At 41.1% G+C, this 14,030-nt stretch overlaps 1 protein-coding gene across 1 annotated transcript; it reads right to left on the minus strand.

The window, feature by feature from the left end:
• Positions 1 to 640: 640 nt before the first annotated feature.
• LOC143584393 (uncharacterized) lies at positions 641 to 2,427 on the minus strand. The gene is made up of 3 exons (XM_077066464.1): positions 2,184 to 2,427; positions 1,891 to 1,945; positions 641 to 1,361 (listed from the first exon to the last, which is right to left on the minus strand). Exons 1-3 carry the CDS (start codon positions 2,425 to 2,427, stop codon positions 641 to 643), a joined length of 1,020 nt encoding a protein of 339 aa, XP_076922579.1.
• Positions 2,428 to 14,030: the final 11,603 nt, after the last annotated feature.

A 14,030-nucleotide genomic window follows, 5' to 3' on the forward strand; every position in this document is an offset into this window, starting at 1 on the left:
GACAGTGATATCCATGGCTTGATCTTGCCACTCTAGACACCCGAATCGAAGCTCAAATCATGAGTCGTTCAATCACCAAACACGGACCAATTTAATCGACATGGTTGAGTATCACAACAAGCACGCAAGGGCCAACTTGAATTCAAAGAATGCACGACCATGTTGACAGAAAGTAGGGTTGGGCCAACATAAAGTCATAGAAAACACAATCATGCATGCACAATTGCATAGTTTTGCCAACTAGATTCACATATGTCATGATCGTGCCTCTACAGTTGCACGTACGGTTAGGCCAACACGTTTTATGTGTGTTATAACCATAAGAAAAGGTTGATTAGCTAGACCTGGATAGGTATTTCTTGGTGTGAAATAGTTTGAAGAGCACAATTAGCAGGCCCGTCTCCAAGAAGGTTAAAAAAAATAGGCCTCATGTGAGACAATTTTTGGGCCTCCTCCTTATAATATAAACTTATCAATTATATATCAAAAAACCAAAAATATGAATACAATTGTTGTAAAATAAAGCTATGACATATTCCCTAAAATTAAGAAAACACACGTTGTGTATCAAAACGATGGAACTTAAGCAAATTTTGAGGCTCTCCTAGAGTTTTGGGAAGAAAAGCTCTCGATCAAGTCTTTATAGTTTATACTTATAATATTTCATTTTCGATATCATTGCCAATCTGTTGAGTCTTTCTTGCGACATTGTGGAACGTAAATTAGACTTCAACAACTTCAATTTTGAAAAGTTTCTTTCTGCCAAGGCCACTGTTACCGGAATTGTCAAAAACACTTTATATACATGTATAGCATTAGGGAAATGACCGAGCCGCTTGATATTATTTAAAGCATCAAAAGGGATAACAATGTGACTCGGTAAGAATGCCTCAATCAACTTCAACTCCAAATAAAGTTCATTATCATCAACGTCTGATTCTTCTTTATATTTCAATGCATCTTTGAGACGATAACAAGACTTAAGATCTTTTTCATCAAGTGTCTTCAACTTTTTAGGAAACAAAAAAACAAATATCTTTTCAATTGTTTGGTATTGATCGAATCTTGTTTCAAGAGAAAATATAGCTTGATCAATAATGCATATAAAGTAATTTACTTTGAAATCCTCGGGTGAAAATTTAACTTCTTCTACACTTGAAGTCTCATCAAATTGTTTTTTCCTATCTATCACGTGCTTTTGAGGGAATCCCGCATCAACACCTATTTCATTGGCAATTTCTCTAGCTTCATCAAACGCCTTAGATAACCCCACTTCTCTATAATTCTTGAAGTATTTAATCAATTTGTCCCCTTCATCAATAGCAACATCAAGAGCCACATCATTTGATTGCGACTCTTTGCTCACCACATTGATGTTTGATAATATTTCATACCAAATGACAATTTGTACCAAAAATTCAAATTCACCAACTTCATACTTTTGACTTTTCTAGTGATTTAGCTTCAATTTGAATTTTAGGATCTTTATTAGAAGCTCTAACTTGTTTCAAAGCTTTTCTTACATCTACAAGTTGAGTTCTAATAGGCTTAATACTATCTACACGACTTTATCAACGAGTGGTAGACAATGACTTAAGAGTTAACCCTTTAACATTATCTTTTAAACTTGCCGTATATTAATTGAATTGGCAAAGATAGTATAAATCCTTGTACTGTTCCAAAAATTGCTCTAGACTTAGTAATAGTGTTAGCCATGTCACATAGTGCAAGATTAAAAGTATGACACCCACAAGCACTATACAAAGCTCTAGGATTTTTTTTTCCAAGAATCTCCTTTGAACTTCACTATGTTTTCCCTTCACGTTTGCTCCATTATCATAGCCTTTACCATGCATATCATCAATATTAAGACCAAGAGGCTCTAATTACTTTGATGTAACTTCAAAAAGTCCTTTATCGGTAGTATCATCAATAACCAAAAAACCTAAAAAAGATTACTCAACAGTCACAAAATTAGATTTAAAATTGACATACCTCACAATTATATACATATGTTCCTGGTGAATTGTATCGGGGGTGAAATCGATTATTATGGAGTAATACTTTGCTTGCTTTATCTTTTTGATGATTTCAGTTTTTAATTTGATGAACTAGTAATTGTATTAACTCGTTTTGAATATTATGCCCAAGATAATGTACATGGAGTTCATTACTCATGATACGTCGCACATGCTCTTTCATAATTGGGTCAAATTCTTCCAACATCTCAACCAAACACAAAAAGTTTCCATTGCTTTTTATATACAACTTCTCGTTGGATCCACGAAATGCTAAACCATGTTTAGCAAGAAATTTGAACAGAGCCAATAATCCTAAAAATGACTTATTTTCAATAATCTCTTGTTTTTTAAATTGCTCGTATGCCACTTTATCAATTGTTTCGTTGCATTCCAAACTTTGACACATTTCAAACCATTGATTCATATTCTTGAGATGTTCAAAGCTAACCTCATGCTATTCAAGAGCCTGAGAAGCATGCCTCCAATCCTCATAACCTTCATTTTCCAACCCACCTTTCATATGCCTTTGTTTAAAAATCTTACAACAAAAACAAAATAGTTTTTCAATCTCTTTCCAATACACTATCCATTCTCTATCACGCGTCTCCCGATTTGATAGAATTATAGTATACTAACTATAGAAAATCATCTTCCATGTTTATCCACGGGACCCTTTATCAATAGTTAAATCTTTTTTTGGACCTTTCTTAACCAATTCATTAATCAAGTTAGGAGTAAGCTCGTCCCAAGTTCTAGGATCAAAAATATCAATATCATTAGCATTAGCATCATCTTCACCCACATTAGCTTCATTTAGACTAGCATTAACGTTATCTTCACCCAAATTAGCTTCATCCACATTACCTTCATCTACATTAGCATTAACATCATCTTCACTCACATTAAGTTCATTAAAATTAACACCTTCTTCACCCACGTTAGATTCATCCACATTAGAACTAGAACTTTGATGTAATTTTGAGAAAAACTTGTTGATATAAAGCCCTTTATCATTCTTTGCCTTTTCTTCCTCTAGCTTCTTTTTTTTTACGTTTATGGGTACCGAAGAGGTATTTATATATGGGAACGGGAGGCATGATTTATAGACAAAAACAAAAATATTCAACATTCAGTATTACTCGCAAAAAAAAAAACAAACAAACAAAACAACTCATCGTCTCATCTGCTCATGAAATATAAAAAAATGCAACACAAAATACTATCTCAAAAAGTTAACAATAAAAAAAATCACCAAAGAGAACAACGAAGTCAAACAATCACCATCAAACACCCACTTTGTGTCAAGCATAACAAAAAAAATGACTTTGCAGGCCGTCACATATTCGAGTTTGACTATACGGTAACAGTCTATACCTTAAATCCAGTTATCCAAATTCTTTTCAAGCATAAAACTCATTGACTAACAAAAGGTAATAAAAATCATAGTATCATACCTTCGATTCCCGATTTCCGTGGCCTAATCTCCAGTCAAAGATAGAATTCCCATTCAGTCGTTTGCTTAGTTTTCTGTAACATCCTACATTTGATTATAATAATAAAATAAATTTCGTCTATTTTATAGTGGGTCGTTATCGGTTTAGATAACTAGAATATGAGTTGGGCTAGTGTTGGGTTAAATGGATATGGGTTATGGACTTGGGTATGAAAGAAAGAAGGAAAGACCATGGGCTTAAGCCCATGATCCCTAAATATATAAACCATAATCACCATTAAATCCCTCATTTTACACATATCCCTTACACCACCCAAAACACACACTTAAGCTCTCTCTCTCTAGCCGAAATCACCAAGGAAACAGATCCCGACCCAAGGTAATGGTAGTATAATATTGTATGAGCTCAAACCCGTTAGATTAAGTCGCGAAACGACGGGGCGACACCTTTAAACCATTAAATTCACGAGATCCGGGTGGAATCGGGTATTAACGGAGCAAAACATGAGCCTAGGGATCAACCTAGCTCAGATCTGGATCAAACGGGACGAAAAAACGGTGAAAACGGTGCTGAAACACGTTTTCCCGGCCACCGCCCGGTTTTCTAGCACGGCGGCGCCGGAAAGGCGGCTGGGTATTTAAGGATGTCAGAGAATGTTTCTGACATTCTCTGACAAACCCTAACCCTAATTCGTTAATGGAGAGTTAACGAACTAGGGGTGATTCGTCAAGTGAATTCGCTAATGAAAGCTTAACGAACTAGCCCTAGTTCGTATCCTAATTCGTTATAGAAAAGACAGCGAATTAACCTCATTTCGTTATACTCATTCGTTAAAGGAAGATAACGAACTAGACGGTTCAATTCGTTACTGAAGGGTCATTCGCTATAGGGTTCAATTCGTCAAAGAACCGGTTCGCTATGGGGTCCAATTCACTACATGGACTGGTTTGATTCGTTATAAAAGTAACGAATGGGTCATTCGTTATGAACCCGATAACGAACTAGAAGTTTGACAGAATGACAGAACTAGAAGCTCGACCCCAGCCAGGGGCTCTGCCCCTTGGACCCTGCTAGGGCTGCCGCTCCTAGACCCCGCTGCCAGGGGCGCTGCCCCCGTACCCCCCGTTCGTTGAGGGTTATAATTATACTAGAAACACGAGATGAGTAGTGATAGTTAATTTGTCACACCCTCAAAATCCACTAACGGAGTTTTACCGTCAGAGGGTGTGAACTGGCAGGATCGGAATCATCAGTTATAATCAAACCATAAAAACGTTTAAATGCAAATAAGTGCGGAAGCATAAAAACCTTAATTCAAAAGCTGCGTCACGCAGGACTTAAAACCAAAGATAACTGTTAAAAATAAGTTTGCAGAATAAAAGTGTTTTCACTTAATGCATGCTCCTAAACCGCGCGCCCGCCTCGGCTACCTGAGAATAACATACTAAAAGTGTCAACACAAGGTTGGTGAGTTCACAAGTTATATAAGATAAATCGTTTAGCGTTTTGCGTAACCTCGTTACGGCGTTTCAGTGTTGCGTAACCACGTTACGGCGTTTAAGTGTTGCGTAACCACGTTACGGCGTTTAAGTGTTGCGTAACCACGTTACGGCGTTTAAGTGTTGCGTAACCACGTTACGGCGTTTAAGTGTTTTGCATTACCAGATAGTGTTACGTCAAATTATATATCGATAGGTAGCTAATCTATACAACAAGTATCGCTAAGTGGTTCGAGACCGAAGCTGACTGTTTATCAAGTGCCCGTCACCAGGTCAACCCAGACCATGGTAAGTGTTAGCCAAAATTACACCCACTCAACCTCCAGTTGAGCTTAGCGTCGGGTGGGGTTTGTCAAACCCAGTAGTACTACTCAACAGTGACACGCTATTCCAAATATTAACCGGTTCGATGTGTGGGACTTCAAATGTTACGTTTGCCGCTTAGCCTTTACAAGTGATATATAATTTATAACAAAATCTTAAATATGCGTTTATCTCAGAAAATGCGTTTATCGGAGTATGTTATCTCCCCCAAGTGAAAAACGTTTGAAAACAGTTCAAAGAGCGGGGTAAGTGAAACTCACTGTTTGCGAAGAATATCCCGATATAGATCACCAAGTGATGCGCGTCGTAGAAACTCTCTAGCGTTCTAAATAACAAAGAGATTTTCTAAGTATCGGTACGTTTAACGAGTCTCTAGACTCGGCACATAATACCTATGCACGTAACAGATTTCGTGTTTCGTTTGTGAATCGTGTGTGACTTAAACAAGTACAATTGTGATACGATACATGAGTGAGCAATTACTTTCGTGTCACGTACTAATAACATACTTTACTAGCAATTATCCCCGTAAGGGCATTTTGGTCAACAAACAAAATTAACTAACCATTATTCCCCATAAGGGCAATTTGGTCAATTCATGGCAATCAATTAACAACTATTCCCCGCAAGGGTATTTTGGTCAAAACATAACAAATATATAAAAACTATCATATTTCATGCATTTTTACACAACTCAGCAGTTAGTTTCATTATGACAGAATTTCTACTTGAAAGATTGTACTATTTCACCGATCATAACGTCTCAATTAATTCACCAAAAATCACCACCGAAGCATACATATCTTAGGTTTCCAGAACATATTTTATATTATTTTTATTCCACATATTTTTCTTATAATGACCAAAACATTACAGCAAACTCATATCAGTCAGATTCATGCGCAACAGAATGTTATTTGCAATTCCCGTTAAACGAAAAATCCAATAAATGCAAGACCACTTGGTTTTGGTTCCTAACTCAATGAGTCAACTTCCAGAAGTGGAACCAGCCCAATTGGCCTCGTGGTTCATGAGATATAACATTTACAACTTAACCTAACAGCAGGTCTAACAGCTCAGCTTTGCACCACGTTTTTGTAAAATAATAAAAGTACACTTCTACTTGTCCAAAAATTACAAACTTATACTTCATGGAAACTAGACTCAACCTAGTTTACTGCAGTATCCACAATCTCAACCAATTTTCACGTTTACACTTCGTTACAGTCATTTAAACATCGTAACACATTCTGTCCAGAATCTGTTTACATCCAAACTCAACATAATAACAATCTATGAACTATCATGCATCCATATAACACTCTAGACTCCATAAACAATATCCATGCACATCAATTACACCTTACATACATGATTAGGGTTTTTGTTTGAACTCAAATCAAAGACACAACAATAATCATGCAACAATATCAATCTAGTTATCAATCATCATCAAATCAGTTCAAAAATCACATGAATACCATAACCCTAGAAATCGGCCATTAAGGCTTACAATTCACCCAATAAAACTAACAATTAAACATAGAGGATGCATAGAATAGTTGTTTATACCTTCCTAGCACCTTAATCTTCAATCAAACTTGAAAGATCTTGATTGTGTGTGTGTGTATATTAATCGATCTCAAGGAAGTAAAGGGAGGGGATGGCTGCCGATTTTACTAGGGGAATAGGAGTAGGAGGTTAGGGTTTAGGTTTACCATGTATTTATAAAGGAATATGTTACGCTTTGGCCCCTCAACTCCTAAGTATTACTTTTTCTAGAACATTCTATCATAACTTGCACATTAAGTTAACATTAAGTATTACTTTTTCTAGAACCTTCTATCATAACTTGCACATTAAATTAACATGACAATAATATTATCACATAACACATAATCCTAACACATAATTATCACATAATTAGTGTTTTAGTGTTTTTCGTTTATTCATCAATCGTTTGCGTTTCGGTGCAAATCCCGAAAGACTACTACACATGTAGTAAGTGTTAAGCGTCATTTAAACCCTAGTTTAAATGTAATGAGGTTTGCGTTTAGATTCAATAAATCTAAAGTTTGAATTGACGGAGTTGCGTTAACGGAGTTAACCTGAAATTGACGATTGTCACATCATTCCCATGTTAAAGAATTTTCGTCCCGAAAATTTGAGTCAAGTCGTGATGAGTGTCTGAAAAAAAGTAAGAAAATTTTCAGTTTGTCATATCATCCCCTAGTAGAAAAAAAATTTCGTCCCGAAATTTAATTCATACTTCCGGTGATTTCTGACGGCTTGCCGGGTTTCGCGGTTTTCTGTGTTTGGTCAGCCCTTCAAAAAGGTGAGGATACTTTTTCATCATTTGATTCTCGCGTTCCCACGTGAACTCCGGTCCACGTCTCGAGTTCCAATGAACTTTAACAATTGGAATTTTGCTGTGCTTGAGCGTTTTGGTTTCCCAATCCAAAACCTCAACTGGTTCTTCAATGAAGCGTAACTGTTCATCAACTTGCAGTTCCTTCAAAGGGACTACTTGAGTTTAATCGGATAAGCATTTCTTTAAATTCGATACGTGAAAAACGTTGTGTACACCGCTGAGTTCTGCTGGTAAGTCTAGTCGATACGCCACTGGACCAATGCGTTCCGTTATCCGATAAGGACCAACATATCGTGGGTTGAGTTTGTTTCGCTTTCCAAAGCGAACCACACCTTTCCAAGGTGAGACTTTGAGTAACACTCGATTGTTTACTTGAAATTCGAGAGGTTTTCGGCGCTTGTCAGCGTAACTCTTTTGGCGATCACGTGCTGCTGCCATGCGGTTTCGGATTTGAACAATCTTTTCCGAAGTTTCGAGTACCAGTTCTGGACCAGTGATTTGGCTGTCACCCACCTCTGCCCAGCAGAGCGGTGATCGACACTTCCGTCCGTATAGTGCTTCAAACGGTGCTGCGTTAATACTTGCGTGGTAGCTGTTATTGTACGAAAACTCTACCAAGGGTAAGTGGGGTTCCCAACTTCTTCCGAAATCCAAAACGCATGCACGCAACATATCTTCCAGGGTCTGAATAGTTCGTTCACTTTGCCCATCCGTCTGAGGATGGTATGTTGTACTCATATCGAGACGGGTGCCCAGTGCGCTTTGCAGCGACTTCCAAAAGTGCGAAGTGAAACGAGAATCTCGATCGGAAATGATCGAGACAGGCACTCCGTGTCTCGACACTACTTCCTTCATGTAAACACGAGTCAGTCTTTCCATTTTGTCCGTTTCCTTAATTGCTAGGAAGTGTGCCGATTTAGTCAACCGGTCAACGATCACCCAGATGGTATCGCATCCCGTCGGTGTCTTAGGCAAACCCGTAATAAAATCCATTGAGATGTGTTCCCATTTCCACATTGGGAGTTCCGGTTGTTGTAGTAGACCAGATGTTTTCTGGTATTCTATCTTGACTCTGGCACAAGTCAAGCATTTGCTCACGTAGGTGGCAATGTCGGCTTTCATGTTCGGCCACCAGTAAAGTGCCTTTAAATCATGATACATTTTATCTGAGCCAGGGTGGATAGAATATCGGGACTTGTGAGCTTCGTCCATCACTAGAGTTCTCAACTCTCCGTATCGTGGAACCCAAATCCGGTTCTCAAAATATCGGACCCCGTCCGATCTGGTTTCAAGTTGCTTGTTCATGCCCCGCATGAGTTCCGATGGAAGATTATCATCTTTCAAAGCTTCAAGTTGCGCATCGCGAATCTGATCGGGTAAGCTGGCATGAATCGTGAGTTGCAATGCTCTCACCCGTCTGGGTTTATCTGTTTCTTTTCTGCTGAGGGCGTCGGCCACCACATTGGCCTTGCCAGGGTGGTACTTGATGGCACAATCATAATCATTGAGCAGCTCGACCCAACGACGCTGTCGCATGTTCAGCTCCTTCTGATCGTAGATATGTTGGAGACTCTTGTGGTCGGTGTAAATGGTAAACTTGGTACCGTACAAGTAATGCCTCCATATCTTAAGAGCAAACACCACAGCTCCAAGTTCCAAATCATGGGTCGTGTAGTTCTTCTCGTGAACCCGTAGTTGTCTAGAGGCATAGGCTATAACCTTCTCGAGTTGCATCAGCACACAACCGAGACCTTGTATAGATGCGTCACAGTGTACCTCAAAATTTTCCGTTCCCTCGGGGAGGGCTAAAATAGGGGCGCTACAAAGCTTGGTTTTCAACAGTTGAAAAGCGGATTCTTGCGCGTCACCCCAATTGTACTTAGTGCCCTTGTGAGTCAAAGCGGTGAGGGGTTGAGCAATCTTTGAAAATTCCTCGATGAAACGCCGGTAGTAGCCGGCCAGTCCTAGGAATTGTCGCACCTCAGTCGGAGTCTTAGGTGCTTCCCAGTTTTTGATGGCCTCTACCTTACCGGGATCGACATGGATACCATTCTCGTTGATCACATGTCCTAAAAAGTGAACCTCGCGAAGCCAAAATTCACATTTCGAGAGTTTAGCATACAGTTGTTCCTTCTTCAATAGTTCCAGAATTACCCTTAAGTGCTCTTCGTGGTCAGTCTCGTTCTTGGAGTAGACGAGAATATCATCGATGAAAACAATCACAAACTTGTCGAGGTACGCCTTGCATACTCGATTCATGAGATCCATAAATACGGCTGGCGCGTTGGTTAGGCCAAAAGGCATAACCTAAAACTCGTAGTGACCATACCGTGTTCTGAAAGCCGTCTTTGAGATATCTTCTTCGCGCACTCTCAGCTGGTGGTAACCGGATCGTAGATCAATCTTAGAGTAGTAACTCGATCCTTGAAGCTGGTCAAACAAATCATCAATTCGGGGTAAAGGATAACGGTTCTTGACCGTCACCTTGTTCAACTCCCGGTAGTCGATGCACATTCGGAAAGTCCCGTCTTTCTTTCGGACAAACAAGACAGGGGCTCCCCATGGCGATGAGCTAGGTCGGATAAAACCCTTATCCAACAAATCTTGCAACTGAGTGGACAACTCCTGAAGTTCCGCCGGTGCGAGCCGATACGGGGCTCGTGCTATGGGTGCTGCACCGGGTGTCAACTCGATTTGGAATTCGACTTGACGAATAGGAGGGAGTCCGGGCAAATCCTCTGGGAAAACTTCCGGAAAGTCTCGCACAACCGGTATGTCTTCAATTCGTTTCTCCTCCGCGGGTTTCTCAACAATCTGCGCCAAAATTGCCGGATGACCCTTTCGTAGATACTTCTGTGTCTTCAAAAGGGTAATGACGCTGGTGGTCATGCCGCTTCTCTCGCCTCGGACCGAAATGATCTCGCCGGAAGGGGTGGTAATATGGACTATCTTATCATGGCATATAATCTCCGCTCGGTTCTCGGATAACCAGTCCATGCCGACAACGACATCGAAACTACTAAGCGTAAAAGGAATAAGGTCGATATCAAAGACATGACCTGACAGTTTCAACTTACATCCCGCAGGTATATGAGTTGTTACTACAGTTTTACCGTTAGCTAATTCGACAGGAAACTTAGCGTCTAACGGGGTTGGAGTAAGGTCTAAAAGTTGGCTAAAGGCTTTCGACACAAAACTCCTATCAGCTCCAGTGTCAAATAAAACAGAAGCAAAACAATCGTTTACAGGGAACTTACCAGACACCACATGCGGATCATTGCGGGCTTGACCCGATCCAATCACAAATGCTCTTCCTTTGCCATTGCCTCCACCATTACTGCCACTTCCATTACCCCCGTTATTGTCATTCTATTTCAGCTTGGGGCAATCCTTCCGGAAATGACCTTCCTGCCCACATTCAAAGCATCCCTTAGTTGTCATCGGTGGCTTAGGAGCACCCTTTGCCGCAAGGTCTCCTCTACATTCTTTCGCTTGGTGACCTATCTTTCCGCATCTTTGACACTTGACACGGTCACACTGGCCAACATGATGATAGTTGCACCTGTTGCACTTTGGATATTTCCCAGCATATCCGCTCGAAACCTGCCCGTTACCGTTGTTGTTGTTGTTGTGATTTTGAGTGTTAAAGCTCCGAGTAAATTCGGGCTTACGGTAGTGGTGTTGCGGTGGGAGGTTCGAGGATGAAGATCTGGTGTTGTCAAACTTTCTCTTCCCGCTGTTCGGGTTGCTGTTGCTGTTACTGTTGCTGACGTGGTCATTACTCGGGTTGTCACGGGCTTTAGTGGTCGAACCCCTAGGTGGTAACGCACCTTGGGTCACAGCCTGATCCGTCAGTTTGTGAGCTAAACGGATCGCTTGTTGGATCGTGGCTGGCCTGGAAGACGTCACCATGCCCTGAATCTGCGGTGCTAATCCATCAATGTACATTTCTATCCTCTTGCTCGGCGGATCCACCATCCGCGGACACATCACAGCCAACTCGTGCGAACGGGTAGTGTAGGCTTCGATTTCCGAACCCACCATCTTCAGCGACCAAAATTCTGACTCAAATTTTGAAATTTCTTCTCTCGGACAATACTCCTCTCGCATCATGTTTTTGAACTCCTCCCAATTCATCGCGTTAGCCAGTTCCAATCCAAGAATTTGCACATCTGCACATCGTCTGGGGACACCTCTGAGTGTGCCTCTGGCTCAGCCGGTTCTTCCTCCGGTTCCTCTTCGGGTTCCTCCTCGGGATCTTCCTCAGGTTCCTCCTCAGGCTCTTCTTCGGGATCTGCCTCAGGCTCGGCCTCAGGCTCTGCCTCAGGTTCGGCTGCGTTCTGAGCAATTTGCATTTGTAAGACATCGCAACGCTCTCGAGCTATCTCAGTTCGGGTCCTTGCTTCTTGGAGTTGCTCTTGCAAGTCTATCATCTCGGCTTGCATCTTCATCATAACCTTCGTTTGCTGATCACTAGCCTCTCGCATTTCCTTCATTGCCGTTGCCATGCGGGCAATCTCCTCCTTAGTCTCGGTTCCGTCTTTTAACATTCTGGAAACGTTCTCCCTCGTATAGCGCATGTAACCCACGTCACGCTACAAGTATGAGACAACAGCTGCGAGAACTCTCTCTTACAGGTTCGGTTATGGGTGGTAGGGTGTTGGGATAAGCAGGGTGGTTCGGGTGAGGCAACGGGGGAACTTGTTCGCGATAGACCATACGTCTGATCATGTTAGGGTACCAATCCCAGCTAACGTCGTTTTCGTAAATGCCTCCGGATAGGCGGTACCTCTTCGGTGCGGGAGCTTCGAGTTCCGGGACTACTCGGGGTGGCGATGCGGTAGGTATCTACGGTTCTTTCCCGTGACCATGAGTCATCGGATCGGATGATGATGATGATGATGGCGGCGTCGACATTCCTTGAGGTAAGCCGTGTATGCGCGCGCGTATGAGTGAAAGAGGTAAAGATATAAGATTACAAGACTACACAAACCTATGCAGTGCGTATCATTATAACTAATGGGTCGTCGCGGTTATAGTCTAGTATGCATGCAGCTTCTAGTTCGCTATAACCAATGGCTCTGATACCAATCTGTCACACCCTCAAAATCCACTAACGGAGTTTTACCGTCAGAGGGTGTGAACTGGCAGGATCGGAATCATCAGTTATAATCAAACCATAAAAACGTTTAAATGCAAATAAGTGCGGAAGCGTAAAAACCTTAATTCAAAAGCTGCGTCACGCAGGACGACTTAAAACCAAAGATAACTGTTAAAAATAAGTTTGCAGAATAAAAGTGTTTTCACTTAATGCATGCTCCTAAACCGCGCGCCCGCCTCGGCTACCTGAGAATAACATACTAAAAGTGTCAACACAAGGTTGGTGAGTTCACAAGTTATATAAGATAAATCGTTTAGCGTTTTGCGTAACCTCGTTACGGCGTTTCAGTGTTGCGTAACCACGTTACGGCGTTTAAGTGTTGCGTAACCACGTTACGGCGTTTAAGTGTTGCGTAACCACGTTACGGCGTTTAAGTGTTGCGTAACCACGTTACGGCGTTTAAGTGTTGCGTAACCACGTTACGGCGTTTAAGTGTTTTGCATTACCAGATAGTGTTACGTCAAATTATATATCGATAGGTAGCTAATCTATACAACAAGTATCGCTAAGTGGTTCGAGACCGAAGCTGACTGTTTATCAAGTGCCCGTCACCAGGTCAACCCAGACCATGGTAAGTGTTAGCCAAAATTACACCCACTCAACCTCCAGTTGAGCTTAGCGTCGGGTGGGGTTTGTCAAACCCAGTAGTACTACTCAACAGTGACTCGCTATTCCAAATATTAACCGGTTCGATGTGTGGGACTTCAAATGTTACGTTTGTCGCTTAGCCTTTACAAGTGATATATAATTTATAACAAAATCTTAAATATGCGTTTATCTCAGAAAATGCGTTTATCGGAGTATGTTATCTCCCCCAAGTGAAAAACGTTTGAAAACAGTTCAAAGAGCGGGGTAAGTGAAACTCACTGTTTGCGAAGAATATCCCGATATAGATCACCAAGTGATGCGCGTCGTAGAAACTCTCTAGCGTTCTAAATAACAAAGAGATTTTCTAAGTATCGGTACGTTTAACGAGTCTCTAGACTCGGCACATAATACCTATGCACGTAACAGATTTCGTGTTTCGTTTGTGAATCGTGTGTGACTTAAACAAGTACAATTGTGATACGATACATGAGTGAGCAATTACTTTCGTGTCACGTACTAATAACATACTTTACTAGCAATTATCCCCGTAAGGGCATTTTGGTCAACAAACAAAATTAACTAACCATTATTCCCCATAAGGGCAATTTGGTC

The sequence above is a fragment of the Bidens hawaiensis genome, unplaced genomic scaffold, assembly GCF_021521415.1.
Source record: "Bidens hawaiensis isolate Kalapana, Puna unplaced genomic scaffold, B.hawaiensis_p1.1 tig00033112_1, whole genome shotgun sequence".
Taxonomy (NCBI): Eukaryota; Viridiplantae; Streptophyta; class Magnoliopsida; order Asterales; family Asteraceae; genus Bidens; species Bidens hawaiensis.